General features: G+C 43.7%; 1 protein-coding gene across 1 annotated transcript in view; it reads right to left on the reverse strand.

Moving 5' to 3' along the window:
• Positions 1-21,186, reverse strand: part of ADGRF3 (adhesion G protein-coupled receptor F3) — a 66,904-nt gene extending 45,718 nt beyond the window's left edge. The window contains exons 1-5 of the mRNA XM_030195135.1: positions 21,133-21,186; positions 20,662-20,899; positions 18,730-18,851; positions 14,761-14,803; positions 8,477-8,644 (exon numbers count right to left, since the gene is read on the reverse strand). Of these exons, the coding sequence (XP_030050995.1) occupies positions 8,477-8,644; positions 14,761-14,803; positions 18,730-18,851; positions 20,662-20,899; positions 21,133-21,186 (625 nt within the window). The remainder of the gene's footprint in view (positions 1-8,476; positions 8,645-14,760; positions 14,804-18,729; positions 18,852-20,661; positions 20,900-21,132) is intronic.
• Between the last annotated feature and the right edge of the window lie 839 nt (positions 21,187-22,025).

Genomic DNA, 22,025 nt, shown 5'->3' on the forward strand with positions numbered 1-22,025 from the left:
TGTAGTGACATACAATCCAGAAGAAGAACTACAGCCACTACTCCAGGAGGATGAATTACCAAAAGAGATATCCCAAGCTCCATCAGTGCGGGCCTTCTGACAGCCACCTAATTTGAAACACAGTTAGTGAAAAGCAAGCTCTCAATACAAGCTCAAAAAGAAGAGAATGACACACATCCCTGTAATATATCCAGTGGCGTAGGAAGGGGGGGGGGGGGGCGGGAGGGGCGGTCTGCCACGGGTGCACGTGCTCGGGGGGTGCTGGCCCCGCTGGTTCCCTGCTCCCTCTGCCCTGGAACAGGTTACTTCCTGTTCCGGGGCAGAGAGAGCAGGGAACCAGCGGGGCCGACGCAGCTCCGAGTGACGTGTACTCGGGGCGGATCGGCCCTCCCGCAGGTAAGAATGCGGTCGGGGGGGGGGGGGGGGCTGTGGTCCGGAGGGGGGGTGCGCTGCAGAGGGGGGGGTCACGCTGTGCTGCACCCGGGGGGGGGGGGGGTGCAGTGGCGACCCGCCCCGGGTGCCATTAGCCCTCGCTACGGCACTGATATATCAAGCTGCAAACTGAGCCAACACATCTCACAGGATCCCATAGTCACTCACATGGGAAAAACATTCAGCAAATGTTGTATATATCATTCAGTTCAAAAAGTGTGAGGAATGGGCCTAAATTGGAGAAACAAGCCAATTGCTAAAGATGAGAATCAATTTATATAGACATCATATTAAACATTTTACAATGCCAACCAGGATGTTACCTCTGTGGGACAGCACTTTATAAAACCAGAAGACTGCGTCAATGATCTTATGGTGAGAATACTAAAAGGAAATTTAAAGACAATCCAGGAACATAAGACCTTTCAAGTCAAAATGATGCAATATTTTGACACCCACCAGACAGGACTTTTCAAAGATCTGGGTTTTCTATCCCATTATAAACCATACAATTATACTGGTTTGTCACCCTCTGATCAGCCATCCATTTCTCCCTGTCTCTCATCCACCCAGCTCTCCCTGTTTCTCACCTAACCCACCCCACCCTTTTCCTGTGAGACTGTCATTGGAATGCATTTGTGTTTCACTTATATATTCTGATATTTGTTGACATTTGCTCATTTCTGATCTGAAGAAGAAGAAGGGTTACCTTCAAAGGCTAATAAAAAATATATTGTTAGTTCAATAAAAAAAGGTATCATCTCATTTTCTTTTCTCTGTTTTGCTTTATTTCTATTTAGTACAGTTAAACCGCAAAATGGCAGGAGGGGAGTAAGACTAAAATGACAACAGAAATAAGACAGATGATTTTAAGCAGAAGAATCTCAGGATATGGGAATATAATAGGTGAAATCTCAGTGACAATAAAGGAAGTAGGTAAACAAAGCTCCAGGCCTTTACCTCGTTTGGATGATGCATGAGCTCACATTTTTTTTTACCAGTCAAAACTTTCATCTAAGTATGCTAGAGCAGCTGCAGATGCTTAAGGACATTACAATAATCCAACAGCCAGTAAGCAGGAGAGGAATAATAATATCCAACTCATTCTGCATGACAAAGGATGCAGTTTTCTAATTAAGCATAAATTCATAAAGGAGACTCAGAATAACCCCAAGACATGATGCTCCATACTAAGAATGGAATCCAACTAAACCCCGTAGCTTGTGACAAGATCTTTAGGGACTCAGTTCTCTCCTCCACATCCCAAACCACAAAATCTTTGTCTTACAAGGATTTATTTCCAGAATATTAAGCATCATATTATTCTTCTAATATGATTTCTAGTCATCCTACTGACCTAGCTCCCAGAACAGGAAGTCAGGTGATCTCTCCAGTAAACAGTAGCACTATCAGGACAAACTGGGGAAAGACTGTCAGGTCCTGACTATCAGTGATCCCCGACTTGTCATTCTGGTCCCAGACCTACTAGCACTAATTTTGGATACAAGGATCCAAAATTCTGCAGTTCAGGCTAAGCAGAAAGAATACTTGTATTCCTTGGGACCATTGTAACTTCAGGAAAATGGAAGACTTCTCCTTTAATTATCAGTATATGTACCACCAGAGTTGCTTGATCCTAAGCCCTCCTCTTGTGCCATGGCTCTTTTCTGGTTGAACATTCCTGAAGAACCAAAGATTTTGGTGTCTCAGAATGAGTACTGACATAGTATAAAAGCTTCATTCATAGGACTGTTGCATTCAGAGCAAGGTACCCCAGGAGAAAAAAATGCAGGTCTATTGCAAGTGGCTACCACAACCCATGACACTGGCCACCATCAGTTTAGAACTATATTACTGACTTTCAACCTTACAGAATAATACTGCAGTACTTGTTATGGTTGATTAGCTCTCCAAGCTCTGTGCCTGCCATCTACCTACTTATAGCTAAGGAAATGGTCTAAGCTTATTCCATTTCTGATCAAGGGTCACAGCTCAGTTCATGATTTTAGAAAAACATATGCTGACTGTTGGACTTCCAGGCCTGTACATCTGCCACTTATCTTCAAAAAGATGAACAATGGAATGGAGAAATTGGGTGCAGTATCAATGCCAATGATATTGTCTAAGTATTTCCCGACTGGATAGAATTCCATAGTTTTGTTCACTTACTACAAAGCTGAGCTTTCTTCTACTGATCAGATTCTGATTTTTGTGAACCACAGTTTCAATCCCAAATACCACTGTAGCAGGAAATTTGGAAGTATGACCTCTACATCAGCAAAGAAGAATGTTCTGGAGTCCCTATTGCTCAATTAAACCCAGCTTACAATGTCATGTAATGAAAACTAGACTGTTACTCACAGGGCAGAAGAAAACCCTTCTCTAAGTTGGAGGGAATATAAAAGGGCCCAGTAAGCAACAGCCTGTGTTTTCTTCCTTCCAGTAAAGTAGTTGGAGGAGCAGGAAAGTCTGGGGTCACCCAAAGGGGCTAAATGCACAGCCTAGAGTGTAGAATTTTATGTGACCTACTGAGCTACTTGCTACAAATTGAAGTCTACCACAAGCTAGGTAGGCTTGATTTAGCCACATCCTGAACCAAAGGGGGGGAAAAAAACTGCAGATCAAGGGAGGTCTGTGAGGAGAAGAGTTCAGATACAGAGGAGCTGGTGGTACCAAGGGAAAAGATAACTTTATCCCCAAGATATTCATCCTGCAGCAGTCAGAATTTTTGAGAAGCTGCTGAGTGCCATATCTGGCAGTTTGGCAGCACCTGAATATTAAGTGCTGCACCAGTATAGCTAAACAGGTATTGCTCCTGTCTTATTTAAGGGAGGCCTAAGCAAAGGATAGGGCAAGGGGTGGGAGGGAAAGGTGCTGCTAGACATCAGTGATTATTTTTCTTTTAGTCAGAGGGAGGGAGGGGTAATAGTTGGGGGTGCTCTAGACATGGATTTTTTTTAAATTGTGAGGAGAGGGTCAGGTCAGTACCTTAGCTGCCAGAGTCAGGTTGGGAGGGGCTTTATTGTCATGGGGGATTGTCGGGTTGGTCAGGTCCAGTAGGGGTGGGATGTAGTGGGGGTCGGCAGGTGCAGAAAGCTAATAGGTCAGCAATGTTGTGCTGGGCTATGCTGCCTTGGACCTGGTGAAAAAATTCATGCAGTAGCCAAGCATCGGAGGCCACTTTCTTTTCTACATCGCTGCAGCATCCTTAATGGTCTCGTATGCATTCATTTGAATGCCATGTGCGGCCATGCATGCTGTGAGAGGTAAACCCATGCTTAAACCTGTTTCTGCATTGCTCTTCTGTGTATCCCTTGTAGTATCCATGTGATTGAGTTGGTGGTAGCTTTCTCCATCATCCCCCCCCCCTCATATTTAAATCAAAAGGGAATACAAAGAGTTCACCGAAAACTGAAGGAAAGAGGTATACTGCCACAAGAAAAGCTATAAAAAGCAACCGATGCAAAATTTAAGATCCATAATTTTAATGATCCAAGGAAAGTAGAGTGATAACATCACATAATTGAGGGCTTCTGTAGAAAAAGAAATGGAGAGTTAAAAAACAGGAAACTCAGAAGGGCACACTAGAAGAAAAGCCAGTACAGTTAGAAAGATAGGGTTTGAAAAGAAGCATCACAACAAAGGAAGAAGAAGGGGATTCAGAAAGGAACAGGGTTGATGTGGAGAGAATAAGAAGGGATCTGGAAAGGAACAATGGAACAAAGGCTGATAATAAGAGAGAAGAAGGAGACTCAGAATGGAAAACTAGCAGGAAGAATAAAGTAGCGACTGAGAGAGGAGATTCAGAACCGCAAAAGAGTGAGCTAATGTTAAATGAAAAGGAAGAAAAAAGGCAGAAAAAAAGACCCAGTGGTGGAGGAATTCAGGATTGAGCTCCTAGCCTATTTGAAAATATATAAATATATCCTGAATTCCAGGAGAGGGAAACATTACCCATCGTATTTAATACCTAGAGTGAAGAGTATGATAAGTAAGATGAATAAGGCCATAACTTGTATAAAGAGACAATATATTGATATCACAGAAATAAATCAAATACAATACTGTGAAGCACAAATTATTACTGGGAGAATTCCAATGACAAGAAAGCAGGGATAAATGCATTGGAGGAAAAATAGAATCATGAGCAGATGTGTTCATGCTAAAAAATGAGAAGGATCCAAAACATCAAATTGCAACATGCTGCAGACGAAGACCTTAAATTCACATGCTCCAAAAATAAATTAGAAGTAGTAGCTGAAGCACAAAATCAGTGGAACATAACAAAAAAATAGCCATACTGGGTCAGATCAATGGTCCATCTAGCTCAGCATCCTGTTTCCAACAGTGGCCAATCCAGGTCACAAGTACCTGACAGAAACCCAAATAGTAAATACTACTACTACTACTTATCATTTCTATAGCGCTACAAGGCATACGCAGCGCTGTACACCATACAAAAAAAGACAGTCCCTGCTCAAAGAGCCTACAATCTAGATAAGACAGGAGACAAACAGAACAAAATAGATCCATTAGCATTCTGGCAACAGTTTTACAATAATGAATGGACTACAATGACAGATTCAAACCAATTTCTCCAAGAGTGGGACAATAGATGCAGAAGCATACTAGACAACATAGCACCACTTCAAACCAGAACCTCACACAGAAGGAACTCAATACCATGGTTCAATGAAGAACTGAAAAAAACTAAAAACACAAGTTAGAAGGTTAGAACGAGCATGGAATAAAAAGAAATAAAAATGGAATACAAATGCAATAAATAAATAAACAAACAAACAAACAAGGGTAAGGGAATAAAGAGGTGAGGATAAAAGGACAGGGCAAGTGAGCAGTGGTCAGCATTGAATTTCCAGGTTTGCAGAGCTGGCTAAAACGTAGCCGGTTAATTGCGATATTCAGCATTTAACCGGCTATGGAGCGTTGCATAAAAATTTTATGTGGTGAGTTATGAATGGTGACACAGTATTTAAAAAGTGGAGTTTTGGGGCCTGTATGTATTGTAAGGTTATGCTATAGCCTTTTGGTTGGAACTAGTGTTCTGTATTGGGGTGTTTAGCACTAAGGATCCTTGCTACTTTTTTTTCTATTTTCTCTATTAATGGTCATGTGCTAAAGTTGCCATTAGTGGGTGGCCATTTTTTAAAATTACCACGAGAGCACTTACGCGTATTTTGTAAGCAGTAGGAGCTTCTGTGTTATCATTGTGCAAACCAGTTAACCTGTGGTATTGCAGATGTGCTAACTGGTTAGTACAGGAATGCAAACTCTCTGCCCCTGACACACCCTTCAAAAAAATTAATTTAGCATGCGAAAACTACCATGTGACACTGTAGAACATCCTTCTATAGCCCAATTTTTGCTGTGTTAGGCACCTTTTAGTACCTAATGCAGCAAAAATTGTCAGCCCTCCATGGACAGGGAAATACTGTATGTGAATATAACTCACCTTGAGCTACAACTATAAAACATTTACGCTAAACCCAAAACCTCTTGCTCCTCCCCCTAATGTCTGTGCTGGGAGTCAACTTTGAAGGCCAAGAAGAAAGAAAGTGGTGAAACTAGAATCTTCAGCGCAGGGGGAGAATATTAGTAAGAGGAAGAACAGCAACATGACTATTTTTCTAATTGACTTGTATTCACTTTTGACTGCTTAAAGACTTTCAGTATGTATTTAGTTCACAAGAAGCTCTGGACTGCATTGAGTTTTGGTAGTGGAAATAAATGGCGGAATGAGTGATCCCAGGGGCCAACGTCCTCCCATTTCTTGCTGGTCCCAAAACAGAACCCTATAAACTGAAGGGTATTTTTTTTTACATTTGTACCCTGTGCTTTCCCACTCAAGGCAGGCTCAATGTGGCTTACATGTGGGGCAATGGAGGGTTAAGTGACTTGCCCAGGGTTACAAGGAGCTGCCTGTACTTGAACTGGGAATTGAACTTAGTTCCTCAGGACCAAAGTCCACCATCCTAACCACTCCACCACTCCACTCCACTTAGGGTAGTACATCTAAGCCAGACAAATCCCTGAAGTATGTACCCCTGGTCTCTCCACAGTGCAGAGATTCTCAATCCAGTTCCCAGGACACAGCTAGCCAGTCAGATTTTCATGATATCCACAATGAATATGCATGAGATACATTTACATGCACTACCTCCACTCAATGCAAGTCTGTCTCATGCATATTTATTGTGGATATCCTGAAAACCTGACTGGTTAGGTGTATCCTTAGGACTGGGAAGAGAACCCCTGCTACAGAGTGGAATGCCCCCTGAGGGACCCCAGCCCAGGGAGCTACACAAGCATATTTTATCTATCAATTTGCATTTATTTATTTAGATAAACCTTGATTCTTATTATAAATCAATTTCAGTTAATACAGGGGGCTCGATATTCAGACCGTGGGAGGTAGCCAGGCTGCCTCCTGTGGTCAGCACTGAGCCTGGAAATTCAATGCCAGGCTGTTTCTGGTGACTGGTATTCAGAGATGGACTGACAATGATCTGGGCCCCCGGGCAGTAAGAGTGACCTGTGCTCCCCCCTGCCTGTTGTCCTCCACCACCATCGTGCTGCTGCCCCCCCCCCCCACCGCCGCAGCTGCCAACCCCTTCCCACGCACCACAGTCCCCTGAGCCTCAGCGGGCTCTGGTCTAGTGGCTTCTTCAGGGGCATGAAAGAACCTCACTCTTTCCTGCCTACTACTGCTATTCTGCCTGGCGCTGCTGTTTTTTCAAAATGATAGCTGAGACTTTCTGTGGTAGTCTCGCAGGTCTCGACAGTCTCTAAAGACTGCCGCAGGGAGTCTCGGTAGCCATTTTTAAAACATGGCGGCACCAGGCAGAATAGCAGCAGTAGGCAGGAAAGAGTGTTGTCCTTTTCTGCCCCCCCAGCAGAGGTCACTAGACCACCAGGGCCCTTCAAGGTAGGACTGGGGGAGTTGTAGTGTGCAATGGCGAGGGCGGGCTACCGGGCAGAGCCTCTGGGCCCCCTAGAGCCTTTGGGCCCTCAGACACTGCCCAGTTGCCCGAATGGTCAGTCTGCCCCTGCTGGCATTGAATATCCAGGCTTAGCTAAGTTCATAGCGGCCAAAGATAGACCTGCTATTGACGCGGCCAGATTTGGTGCCAAACTTACCTGGTGATATGCTGAAAATCAGTGGACAGTTATATTGTGCAATATAACTGGCTATCCGCTAAGTGCTAACCAGGGATATTCAGAAGAAGAAAGCCAGCTATCTCCCGCTGAATATCAGTGGATAAGCACATAAGCACCGCCACGCTGGGAAAAGACCCAAGGTCCATCAAGCCCAGCACTTCGTCTCCGACAGCGGCCAATCTAGGCCCCAAGAACCTGGCAAAAACCCAAAATTTAATAACGATCAATGGACTTTTCCTTCAGGAATCTATCCAGACCCCCTTTAAACTCAGCAAGGCCAGCTGCCGTCACTACCTTCTCCGGATAGCCAGTTAAGTACCATTTAAGTGGCCAGGTGCTGTTCCTGGCCGGTAATATGGTTTTAAATATCATCTGGAGTGTGCTCAGGTAGGTGCCATTGTACATATAGGAAGTGAGCAGCATGGAAAAGTGAAGCAGAAGGAAGGAAAAGCAACAGATTGCTCTTAACCACAACTTGGGAACTATGGTGGAGGCGCAACTGAAACTCCAATCCTCAGGCTTTATTTTTGCCCAAACCGTATATTATAAATCAAGGGTCCCCAAACCTGGTCCTGAAAAGCTCCAATCTGTTCATTGTTTTCAGGATTTCCATAATGACTATGCATGAGATCTAGCTGTATATAGTGGAGGGCGCTGCATGCAAACAAATCTCATGTATTCTCATTGTGGAAATGTGCACTGTGGAACTCCTGAAAACTTGACTGGTCTATAAGCAAAGGCAAAATTGTTGCACCATGTACAGCTTGATGCATTTTCACAAGTGACGAGGGCAATTTAAATTTTGGAAAGCAAAGGATGGAGAAGAAAAATACATAGTTTTGCCCTATATTGTTTAAATAAAACACACCTGTAGTGGCTTGGATATGAGTGAAAGTCAAAATTGCAAGTGTTCCATCAATGGTGATGTTTGCTGGGGGAAGTTGCGTGGTTGATAGATACTTTGAAACTGCAGCTATGTTGGGTCCTTCCAGAACCACATCTATATAATATACATACTGATTCATGTTTTGGTTCACTGAAAAAAAAAGGGGGGGGGGGGAAACAGATCAGTTAAACACACTCAGAAAAAGGCAGATGTAGGCATGCTTACTCTATAGAAATATTTTAATCATATGCACATACTGTTCTGCTTTATTCTCTGTTAACCTACTGCTACTTTTTTTTTTTGCTTTTTGTTTTTGCTGCTTTTATTTTAGTCTTCGAAAATGTTTGATGATTAATTAGATACACCATATGGAGCTTGTTCATTTCTTACACATATGTGCGTTATTATTATTTTATTTTTCTAAAAACTTATAAATAAAGATTAAAAAAAAAAGAAATATTTAAATACAAAAGAATGACTTTAATGACAACTTTCTTATGGGATTCTGTCAGGCACTTGTGACCTGGATTGGCCACTGTTGGAAGCAGGATACTGAGCTTGCTGGACTTTTGGTCTGACTCTAGCTTACCTTTAGATTGTAAGCTCTCTTGAGCAGGGACTGTCCTTCCCCATGTTTTAACTTGTACAGCGCTGCGTAACCCTTGTAGCGCTATAGAAATGCTAAGTAGTAGTAGTAGTAGTAGTACTCTGTATGGCAGTTCATGTTTGTAATCCCCCATTATAATGGGGATCGCTAGAGCTAAGGAATACCCCCTCCCTGGAGCTACTGGGGGGAGGCAACTGGTTGGAAAGGGAGAGTAAAGCCTAGCCCCAAAGGCAGTGTTTATGAGAAAGTGCTGAGGGAAATGTTCATGGCTGTTGAATGACAATAGGGGAGGAGTTTGGAGGTAATACATAATGGTGTTGGGGAGAGCACAAATGTCTTTGGTTTGCATCTACCCCTGCCGGATCCCTGGAGGAGAAGGGGTCCTGGATGGGAGTAATAAAACTAAGGCTGAACCAAGGAGAGGTTGCTGTTAGTCAGCACAGTAACTGTGAAGTGGAGGAGTGCTCCAGGTGGGAAGCAGGGGAACCCAGCCTGGAAGCAGGGACAGGAAAGCACCTGTTCAGAGCCAAAGGTGGTAGCCCAGACAGGTACACCTATGTGGTGGACAGACAAGTAGGTCTGGTCCAAAGTGGAGACTGCTTGTTGCACCAATAGTGCAGACAGAGCCTTAGATTGTTCCACCCAGAAAGGATGGGTAATGGATAGATGGAGCTGTAAATATGTACATACTGGAGAATCTACAAACTGGATTAGAAGATTTACATCATATCCCTGAATTGGCTTGTAACCTGTTTGTGCAAAGATATCAAGTCGGATTACAAATTAGCTGTCTTAGTCTGGAAGAATTTGAACTGCCTGTTGCAGCATTTTCAGTAAAGTTCCTGCTGGGTTTTATAAAATACTGGACTGGAGTCTTCCATTGCATAAGAGGGAGAGAGTAATTAATTGGCTTCTAGAACTATACAAAAGAAAGCAGAAAATAAAAAGGATAGCACAAGCTCTACGGCCTACCAGATTTTTATCCGACCCTGGCCTGCGCCCAGCTCAGTACGAAGAGTAAGAAAAGAAACGAAAGAAAAAAAAACCTGTTTTGTTTTGTGGCCCAGGTCGAGGGTGTCTGACCCTGAGAGCTAGTCACTGCCCAGGATGCTGGTATGAGACCCGGGTTACATGTTCTATACTTTTACCCTGATGTACTAAGGTATGAGGCCCCTTTGCAAGAGCATGCTTCATGTGAAAAAAACAAACAAAAAAAAAGCACACAATAGATGACAAAACCATACAAAAATGCCAAAATATTGGTATTTTCGGGGCAATATTCAGAGCGATGTAATTGGGCAAGTGCGGCTCCTTCCTGGTTAAACTGTGGTGGCAGATCCTGGAGTAGATATTTAGGGGCACCTCACTGGACAGTGCTGCTGGATATCTGCTGTGACCATTGTGGCGCTCTGGTTAGTGCTGAGGTGGTCTGAGGGTGGAGTTGGAGCACAGCCAGATGTTATCTGAGCACTGCTGATATTCAGTGCTGGTGGTCTGCTAAACACATAACATCTGGGTGCCACAGAGACCTGTATATTCAGTGATGGTGCCTGGATAATTGCTGACACTTTTAGAAAGTGGCTTTGCAAAAGATCCCTTCACAACAGTAACCTCTAGGGCAGTGATTCCCAAACCTGTCCTGGGGGAAACCCCGTCAGTCAAGTTTTCAGGATATCCACAGTGAATATTCATGAAATAGATTTGCATACCAAGGAGGCAGTGTATACAGATCTATCTCATGTATATTCATTGTGGATATTCTGAAAACTTGACTGACTGAGGTTTCCCTAGGACAGGTTTATGAATCACTTCCCTAAGGTTACTGTTGTGAAGGGCACTCACTTTGAATATTGACCTGAAAATACCAACATTTTGGCATTTTTGTATTGTTTTGTCTATTGTGTGCCTTTTTTGTTTTGTTTTTTTCACATGAAGCACACTTTTGCAAAGGGGCCTCACAGCTTAGCGGTGATGTGGACTTTACACAAACGTTTACTGAAATTCCTCAATAATAAGTTGTCATGATAGAAATGCATGCAGAGCAGCTGTTTAATGTAGAACTTTGCAAAAACAGCATGTGAGAAAGTCTTCATAGGCTGGTTTGCATGATGATGCAGCAGTCATTTGAGGTTCTGGTGGCACAGAGGTCTTCATGAGACCCCCCCCCCCTCCTAGCTGCAGTCCAGAACTATAATTATAAAAAATGCTAGATTCCTGCTGAACCCTTCCTTGCATTTTTTATTTTTGTTACATTTGTACCCCGCGCTTTCCCACTCATGGCAGGCTCAATATGGCAGGCAATGGAGGGTTAAGTGACTTGCCCAGAGTCACAAGGAGCTGCTTGTGCCGGGAATCGAACTCAGTTCCTCAGTTCCCCAGGACCAAAGTCCACCACCCTAACCACTAGGCCACTCCTCCACATAACAAGCTCCACCCCCTCTAAAATACACCCCATTACCTCAGGGCCACTGTTCCCTCTAAACTGAGCGTGAGCCCTTCACCTCTACAGTCCTACCAGTGGAAGATGCTGTTTCACTATCACAGTTTCAATAATGAAGGACAGGCAAACTCTATAGGATTCCAGGGAACCTATCTGTTCCTATTGATTGAAAATGCAATGTTGAAGCCCCCCCCCCCTCCACTGGCAGCAATGCAGTTAGGGGACTCCCGTTCAGCTTAGAGGGAAAGTGCTTAGGGCTTTCTCAGTCTCCTTTTGCCCCCTCAGAGACTATCTTGTAGGGACCAGGAGTAATCCCTCCTACCTCCTGTTCCAGTTCCACCGTTGTGTAAAATGACTGCACATGATCCCTAGCAGTATGATGGAACATACCACCAGAGGTCAGTATATTCCAGTTAAAGGACCACTCCCTTATTTGGAAGACTGACCACTGAAGGTACATTCCAATGCACTGCTGGTGGTCAGGCATTGCAATTTCTGAAATGGGAAATAAATGTGAAATCATCTAGGAATGCCTTAGTTCTGCTCAAAATACGCCCAGACCACACCCCCTTGCCATTTGCAGGCATTTGGGATTTTGACATGCACACCCTGGCTCTCTACAACGGGAACTTAGACATTAAACCTTTAAGTGCTGATTTGTGAATGTCTCAAATGTAAATAGCCCTTCTATAATGACCACCATAAGACTATAAGCATTGCCATACTGGGAACTACTGACTGTTCATCAAGCCCAGTATCCTGTTTCCAACACTGGCAAATCCAGGTCACAAGTACCTGGCAAGATCCCAAAAGAGTAAAATAGATTTTTATGGTGCTTATCCTAGAAATAAGCAGTGGATTTTCTCAAGTCCATCTTAACAGCAGCTTATGGAATTTTCTTTTAGGAAATTATCCAGACCTTTTTTAAACCCGGCTAAGCTAACTGTTTTTACTATATTCTCTGCAAAGAATGCTAGAGTTTAATTACACATGAAGTGAAGAAATATTTTCTGCAGTTTGTTTTAAATTTACTTCTTAGTATCTTTGGAAAGCATAAACAAGCAATTCACATCTACCCATTCCAATTGTGGTATGTAGCCTGGAGGCCACTGTGGAAGCAGCTAGAAAAGTGGGGGGAAAAAACAGGAAAAGTCCTCTGTTTAAGTTCAGGCATTTTTAAGATTAGTCCCTTTAAAAAGGGTTTTACTGTATTTCCCAGCAGACAGTAGGATTGGAACTGGAAGGAACAAGTGCTTGAGGGTGGAGAAAGCCAGACTACATTTCCCAGCAGGCAATAGGGCTAGAGTTAGGGAAAGAGCAGGTGCTTGCGCAGCAACCTGAGAGGGATAAGGAATTAGCAAACTCCCAGGTGCTTGATTCCTAACCTGTCTCATGCTGTGAGAGGAATTTAAAAGAAAGGACACACAGCATGACACAGCTTATGGGGAAAAGAGGAAGGATTTCCTCAAGAGAGTGGGTAATTAGCTATTGTAGCAAGGTTCCCTCTCCTTGCTTGTTTTCCTAGGCACAGGCAGATGAGCCTGGAAGTTGTTTGGTCTCCACAATAGGTAGCTGGCTGGGAGTCTAAAGAAGGAGAAGCAGAGATGCCAAGGGTGGCTCATTCCAAAGCTAGAGGTTTACTACCAAAAACTGACATATTCTAATCAATAAATAGAAAATAAAATGCTTTTTTCTACCTTTGATATTTGGTCATTTTCAGAAGCGAAGCCAGGTTGTGATGCCAGGGGAAGTGGAGAGGTGTGTGCACAGAGTAAGTGCGATGGACTGCCTGAAAAATAGGTGCTGGCACCGTCTGAAGTCTGTTTGGGGGAGCGGTCACTCCTCTGGTGCCCCACCTAGCTATGCCTCTGGTCATTTTATTTTTCATATTGTGTTGGTCCCAGTATCTGGTTTCTGCTTTCCTCTTTCTTCTCTTAACTGTCTTGCCAGAGTCTCCTTGTCCATTTGGCACTTCTTTTCTCTTCATGTGCACCATCCATCTTCTCTCTGTATTCCTAGCTATCTGACCCAGCATCACCCCTGCCTTTGTGCCATGTTGAGCATCTCCCTTCTCTGTGTCCCTATTCTTTCCCTGTCCAATGTAACTCTTCTTTGTCCCTATGCACCCCACCACATGCCAGCATCTCTCCCTCTCTCTGCTCCCCCAAGGGTTCAGCAAGTGTTCCTCTTATCTTCCCTCACTCCTGTTCTGTCTCCCCTTTGCAAGACCAGCACCTCTTCCTTCTTTCCCCGCAGGTCCTGGCACCTCTCTCCTTTCTTGTCTTCCTCCCTCCCCCACAAGCCCAGCACCCCCTTCCCTCTTTGTAATCCCTCACTTCCTCACTCCCCTCATTGGTTCTCTCTCTTCCCTACCTGACTTTCTTGTCTAGCATCTCTCTTCTTGCTTGGCCCCCTGATGAAGCACCTCTCTCCCTTCTTCCCCCACAATGCAGCACCTCTCTCACTCATTGCCCCACCCCTGATGCAGCACCTCTCTCCTTTCTTGCCCCAATTGATGCAGCACCTCCCTTCCTCCTTGCCCCCCGAATTCAGCACCTCTCTCCCTCCTTGCCTCCACCCCTGATGCTGCACCTCTCTCCCTCCTTTCCCCCCTCCGATGCAGCACCTTGCCCTCACCCCTGATGCAGCACCTCTCTCCTACCTTGCTCCTCTTGATGCAGCACCTTTCTCCCTCCTTGCCCCCCCTCATGATGCAGCACCTACTTCCCTTCTTGCTGTTAGGGGCCCAATTTTCTTTTGAGGAAGGAGGAAAAAAGGAGAAAGGGGGTATTGGAGGCAGGGGGATCACTGATGTGCTTTTGGAGAGCGGGGATGGAGGGAGAACTGGAATGGCGGGGGGGGGGGGGGGGGGGGGGGGGAGAGTTGCATCTGGCCAGATGCACTTATTCAGCTGAGACCTGCATAAATTCCAGTGGTGATGACATATCCAGTGTTATCTCAATACTTAAAGCCAGTGGCCAGACATGGTCTGCATTGAATATCCAGGGCTAACTTAGCCAGCCACATCAGCACTTTAAAAAACAAAACAAAACACTGAAAAACACTGATTGTTGCTGGTGAATATTGACTGGCTTGTTGGTGTATTTTTAATTTTGTTTTTAGAAGAGAGTTAATACCCTGCTCGCCTTTGAAATTAACATAGGTTAAAATATAAAACTGTGCTACTACATGACAGAATGAAGAGTAATGTTTACTTACAGCTTAGATCTCTCTTGCTTCTTTGATAGATACTAATCAGCGCCTAATGGAAATGAAAACATTTTTCTTAGTTCTTTCTGGTATCCTTCCTTGCAAAGCCTGTCTTTTTACGTTTAACCATATAACCTTCATTAAAGTCTTAATGTACAGTTTTCAGCATTGCTCATTTTCTCCCTTCTCCCCTCCTAAGTCTAGGTGAAGCATTGCAGTGATCATATGTGGCATGAAGAGCAGAATGCAAGGTCCATCAGTTACATGCAAAGCTCTGGCTGGCCAGTGGGTGTCACTATAAGAACAGTACTATACTGTACTAGGTTTTATGTCCCCACTCAGGCTGTGACTGTCACTTCCTCAGAGCTCCCAGTCTCAGCAGTCTGAGGAGAGCAGCCTGTGTTGGTCTATTGGAGACTGTATTTAGAACAAACATCTAGGGTCATTTATTTTCATATTGCATTTTGTTTCAAATGTATGCTGTACATTTGTAAATTTGAGCGACTGAGCAAAAGAAGCAAAATGTGGGATGATTCATGGTCTTGAAGGTTTTCACTGTCTTCTTAAACTTTATGTAGGTAGATTCTAACATGATGGCCAGGGGAAGGGAGTTCCAAACATAGGGCCTGAGAAATGAAAAAGCAGTATCTCTAGTCCAGGATTGGTAAAGTTGTGAGGGAGGGGGGAGCACAAAGAGAAAGGCCTGAGATGACCTCAAATTGCATGCTGGCGCATATGACAGAAGGAGGCCTGTGAGATATTGGGGAGAAACCTTTAGGAGTAGCCTAATGGTTAGTGCAGTGGGCTGAGAACCTAGGGGACTGCGTTCAATTCCCACTGTGGTTCTTTGTGATCTTGGGCAAGTCACTTAATTCTCTGTTGCCCCAGTAGAAAAACTTAGGACTGTGAGCTTTCTAGGGACAGAGAAAATACCTGCATATAATAATAACTGTAAACTGGTTTGGTTATATCACAGAAAGGTGGTATATCAAATCCATTACTCTTACACTTTAAAGATCAGAATAAGTATCTTAAATTTGATGCAGCCATGACAGGAAGGTGGTGTTCAGAACAAGAACAGACCAAGAAGAGGCATGATTGAAATGTTAAACACTGTGTAGCACTTTGACACAGGTGGACTCTACAAACTAAAGATGCTTAAGAATAGCGTGTGGCCAGCCATGGTACAGTGAATTACAGGAAAGTAGGAAATAACAAGGGCAAGAAGGAGAATTCTGATCAGAGAAGAAGGTAAGAATGGTTTAACAGAGTGAATACAAAAGAGGGCATAAAACAAGGCTGACTTAGGGGTGCAGTTACTTAGCTGCAATAAAACGCACTATTTTAGCACAGCAAAATTTATCATTTGAGTCACAATTCTTGTCACTAGGTGGTCACCTAGGGCAGCAGAGTTTTGGGGCAGTGCTGCTCTGGCACATGCTAGAGCCTTCCTTCTGACAGGCATACCACTGCTGCTCCTTCTACCTCCTCCAGTTCTGGCATCGAGTTCATGAAGAATGAGCAGTGTTTCAACATAAGTCTGTGCTTACAGAGTTCGTACAGTTCTCTTTTTTCTTTAACGAGGTCAGAGCAGGAGGTAGGGTGATGGCAGTGTCTCAGAAGGGGAGTAGGAGATGCTGGATGCAAGGTGGGGTAAGGAAGGGGAGATGAGATGCTGGTCAACTGGGTGGGGGGTTATAGGCAGTGGTGTGCTGGAGCAGGCTCTCACGGGCTCGCGAGAGCCATTTGTTAAGTTTTTAAGAATTTTGGGAGCCGGTTGTTAAAGTAGGCCTCCCCATGGCTACTTTAACAACTGACTCCCAAAATGTGGGCTTGGGCCCCCTCCTGAATTCATTTTTACTTTGCTGGCAGTAATGCTGGCCCCACCAGCCAAGTAAATAGACTGCTGCTGCTCCCTGCTCCTTGTTTCTGGCTCTGAGCATCAGGCTGAGACTTTTCATGCAAGCGCAAGAAGGTTCCATCATGCTGCTCAGAGCCAGAAACAAGCAGCAGAGAATGGTGGCAGTCCATTTATTGGCTGGTGGGGCTCGACAAAGGTATGCCTAGCATGCCCGCGCAAGGGAGGGGAGAGAGAGGCATGTATTCCCCCCCAAAAAAAGAATTTCAGGGCCGGCTATGCCCGAAGAGAGAGCCCGTTGTTAAAACTTTACCAGCACACCCCTGGTTATAGGTGAAAAGGGAGAAGCTGACAACTTGGAAGGGGAGAGAGATACTGATCTACAGGAGGGGGTAGTGGGTAGGGCCTTGAGGGGGAATATGGAGAAGGATCACTTAGTGCATCCAATACCCTTGGGCTGGCCCTGCACCAAAATGCAGCACTGAGATACTGCAGATTAAGGACTCACAAACAAATTTTTGTGTTGCTGCAACCAGAATGCAGCAATGCAAAGAGAGTGAGCCACAAGTTGGGTCCACTATTTTTTCAAAGGGCTGGAAGGATGAAAGAAAAAAACTATCCTGTATTCCTAATCCCCGTTCTCCCAAGCCAGTACACCCACCTCTGATATCACAAGTCAACACACACTTTATCCCCAATCCCTTTTGCTTACAACTCCTACCCCCAACTTCCCCAGCCCCTCCCGGGATCTCCATGGTGGCTTTTGGCCATTCCTAGATGTTTCTGTCCCGGACGCTCCCATCCTCAAAATGGTGGTGAAAGGCCCCAAGTGGTAGTCTTGCAGTACTACTGCAAGGGGGCTCAAGCTGTAAAATAATGGACCACTGTCTTATTTGACAGCTTGGCTTCTTAGCAGGGGTATCATGAAACTACTATTAGGGGGCTTTGGCAGCCATTTTGAAGGTGGGAGCCAAAGGGGAGGGAGCACTGCACTGCCCCCACTCTGGGCAAGTCACTTAACCCTCCATTGTCTCAGGTACAAATAAGTACCTGTATATAGTTTTGAATGTAGTTGCATATAAGAAAGGATGACTCCCTAGCTGTAGTACCATAAGACTACCACTAGGGGCAGGTTGCATTTGGGAGGAGGCACCGACCAAGGAGTCTGGGGGCTTGGAACTTGTGGGGGAGGGCAAGGTCTTGTGAAGTGTGGGATGGAGTGTGAGTTGGGGAGGAACTGAATGATGTCTTGAGGGTCTAGGTGATGTGCTCAGAGAACTTGTGCAGGGGGGTGAGTGCTTCTGCTGAGGGGAAGGACTTGGGGGGTGGGGTGTGAGTTGGGGGTTAGGGTGATGTCCTGGGAGTCAGATAACTTGTGCATGGGAGGGTGGAATGGGGAGGTCAGAGGGGACACCACACAGGTGTGTTACTTCTTAGCAGTTGCACTAATGGACTTCTGGTAGCACAGCTGCATTTATTGTCTCCTCTTGAGGTGGTGGTAATTCAACTGCACTACTCACAGTCATGAGAGTTAGTGTGTGGTACTGATCTACAACGCTAGCTGTCACAGCCAGCCACACCTCTACCTCCTCATGCCATGGACATATCTAGTCCATACTCACATTAGGCAGCAAACTCAGGATTTTTACTGCAGCGACTGACTTTTTAATGCAGGAGACAGTAGTGCGGGCCCTCGCTACTGTCTACCTTGCAGTAAACCCCACATAAACTGCTTAATGCAGTTTAGTAAAAGGGTCCCTTAAATTCTGGGGATTTTAATTGAGGTGAATGTTATTAAAATGCACATAGCTTGTGGATTTGTTCTTTGGAATGGAGTGGAATTAATTTTGAGTATTTAACAAGTCAGACAGTAAAGGCCCTGGAAACATTGCCTCCACCCTTGCCCACCAGATCCTATCTTCACTTAGGTTCGTATATCAAAAATAAGAGGGTAAGGGTGAGGGTGAGGGGTGGCAGGAAAGCTAAATATGACCTGTTGGCATTTTGTCTTGCTTGGAAATCAAAGAGGGCATAGTAAGTTCAGAAATTTCACCTGAGCCTGTTTTTTCAATTTTTATTTTTAAGAAATACAGATAAGGTTGACTAGTGAGAAATCTTACATCGTGGTGGTGGGAGGACAGCTGGTTGGAGTAGTGCCCACGGTTCCAGTAACAGCAACTGGGATAAAGCAATGTCAAATGGTAGAACACAGTCACAAGGAGAACTAGCATTTTGTCCTGCACTGAGAAAAGATCATTAAAAAAATTATTTGTAAATATTTAAACAAGGAATGTGAATAATATGCATTTTACAGACTCTGATGTACTATCAGGAAATTTTTCTTCAAAGAAAATGATAAAGGGGATGGGACGACTTCCCTATGAGGAAAGGCTAAAGTGGCTAGGGCTCTTCAGCTTGGAGAAAAGATGGCTGAGGGGAGGTATGATAGAGGTTTATAAAATAATGCGTGGAGTGGAAAGGGTAGACGTGAAGCATCTGTCTATTCTTTCCAAAAATACTTGGACTAGGGGGCATGCAATGAAGCTACAAAGTAGTAAATTTAAAATGAATCAGAGAAAATGTTTCTTCACTCAACATGTAATTCAACTCTGGAATTCGTTGCCAGAGAATGTGGTAAAGGCGGTTAGCTTTGCGGGGTTTTAAAAAACGTTTGGATGGTTTTCTAAAGGAAAAGTCCATAGACCATTATTAAAATGGACTTGGGGAAAATTCACTACTTATTTCTGGGACCTTGCCAGGTATTTGAGACCTGGATTGGCCACTGTTGGAAACAGGATGCTGGGCTTGATGGACCTTTGGTCTGTCCCAGTATGGCAATACTTATGTACTTATGAAAAGAGAGTGGATACATGGAGTGGCTTCCTGGCAGGGCATGCTTAACCATTAGGCAGGTTAGGCAATAACCTGGGAAGGCAAAGAGCAGCTGCATTCAAGGCAAAATAATAGATTCCAAAGCCTCATTAACTCAAAGAATCATTTGAGAATACTTTTATATGCAAGGCAGGTGGGCAGTTTTCAAATAGTCCATTTGCTTTCAGGCATTCAGGAGCAGAGGAGTAGCCTAGTGGTTAAAGTGGCAGGCTGAGACCTGAAGAGACCAGAGTTTAAATCCCATTGATACCTCTCTTGTGGCCTTGAGCAAGTCATGTAACCCTCCATTGTCTACAAACACACAGGGCTTTTTACTAATGGGTGTTAAGCCCTAATGCACGATCAGCACACAAAAGAAAGGCTTACTGCCAAATATGTTAAAGTAGTTTATGGTATTTTGCCTGTTAGCACCCGCTAACCTGCATGTTACCTATTTTTTAAAATATTTTTGGAGGGGGGCATGCCATGGGTGGAGAATAGGCATGGAAACATTAATCAACTAGTGCATTCACATTACTATTTGCTAACTGGCTAACCCAGAGTTAACATGGGAGTTTTTACCAGAGCTCTCGTGTTAACTTTTTACCAGTACCACACACTAGTGTGAACTTTTGCGCATGACTAGAAACAAATATATTTTTAAAAATCTTAAATTATGCCTTGTTGAATGTGGGCTCAGTGAGGAAAGGCATGTGTTAAATACTAAAAAAAAATTACTCTTAATATATATATGTGTATACTCTATGTTTAAAAAAAAAAAAAACATTTATACAAAATTTGTTTCAATACAATTTGAGATATATCATCCTGAATAAATTTGCAGTAAGCCTACAGCAAATGTTCAAAATGGATTCCCTTTGGCTTGCACACGTTTGGAATCATTTTCTCTACTGATCAACTGCAGAATTAATGACGCCCTGATGCAAATTGGCCCACACCTTAGTCAAATGCTGCTTGAGGTCGTCAGTGTAACGAATTGACCTTTCATAAACATGCTGCTGCATAAATCCTGTAATCAACAAGATTCAGGTCTGTTAGGGGGCCACAAGTCTGGCAAAATGAAATCCAGAGTCATTCTCTGCAACAGCCGGGTGGTTTCATGAGAACGATGAGCAGGTGCAATCTATTAGTGAAACACATAAATGTTGCTAGCGATACACCAAATGGCTGGTAATAGTTGCTGTGATAGTAAAACTTCCCGTAGTACTCGTCATTAATCTTTGCATCTGGGTTGATGAAGAAAAGCTCTATGCATCCCATTTTGGGCGCTCCAGTGGAGACCATGACTGGCTTGCAGAAGATGATCAGCAGCAATATCACACATTTTTCCTGCAGTCTGTGTGTAAAGTTGGTCATTTTGGGCGTTGATAGATGGCTCAGCCATGAAAAGTTTCTCATCTGTAAACCAAATGAAATTGGCAGCATATGGGAGGATCTTGCGAAGGAGTTGATTAGACCATGTCATACGAGTAACGCGGTTGTTGTCGATTAGTGGTTGTGTTTGCGGCCTGCCTCCACTTAAGACACCTTAGCTCAAGATCACTATGGATGATTCAAAACACTGAAATGCTGGTTGCTCAACTAATTTGACAAATGGATTTGTAAGTTTCAGGTGTATCTTCTTGACTCACCACATTTTCTTCAACTGTTGCAGTGTTTTCTTCAGTGCGAACTGATTGGGCCATGCTGGTTCTCAAAATTTTTTCAAAACATATTCTACGCTTACTCTCTTCCACCTCTTTTCTGTTTTGAGTAAAGTGGCATGGTAGCCATGTTAGTCCACTTTTAAAGGTAATAAATACAAATAAGACAAAACAAAGAAACAAAAATAAGATAAAACATTTTTTCTGGAAACTCTTGCACCAGTCTGTGAGAACCATAACCTTCCTCCAGATACAAAAGGATCAGATCCTCCTGACTGAAAACCAAAGTAAATTGGCATCTGTGCTTATCAAGACAATAATTACTAGGTGGTGGTGATGTCATTTAAGAGAGGTGGCCAGAGTGAGTGTAGGCATATTATGAATTTATCCAGGATGATATATCCCAAATTTTTATTGAAATTGATCAAGTTTTGACAGTTATGCAGAGTTAGGCATGAACCTACTGGACATGACAGACTACATGAAAAATAACATTTAAATACTAAACACACTCTAAAACCATTTCAAACATCATTTTGTACTTATATAATGCCTTCTTCTTCCAAAAGGGAACCCAAAACAAATTTAATCACCTCAGTCATTATAAATGATCTGGAAACTGGAATAACGAGTGAGGTGATTAAATTTGCTGATGAAACAAAGTTATTCAAAATTGTTAAATCACTAGAGAATTGTGAAAATTGCAAGAGAAACGAGACTGGGCATCTAAATGGCAGTTGACATTTAATGTGAGCAAGTGCAAAGTGATGCATGTAGGGAAGAGAAACCCAAACTATAGCTATATGATGCAAGGTTCCACATTAGAAGTCCCTACCCAGGAAAAGGAAAAGGTCATTGATGATATGTTGAAACTCTGCTCG

Source organism: Microcaecilia unicolor, chromosome 3 (genome assembly GCF_901765095.1).
Source record: "Microcaecilia unicolor chromosome 3, aMicUni1.1, whole genome shotgun sequence".
NCBI classification, from domain to species: domain Eukaryota; kingdom Metazoa; phylum Chordata; class Amphibia; order Gymnophiona; family Siphonopidae; genus Microcaecilia; species Microcaecilia unicolor.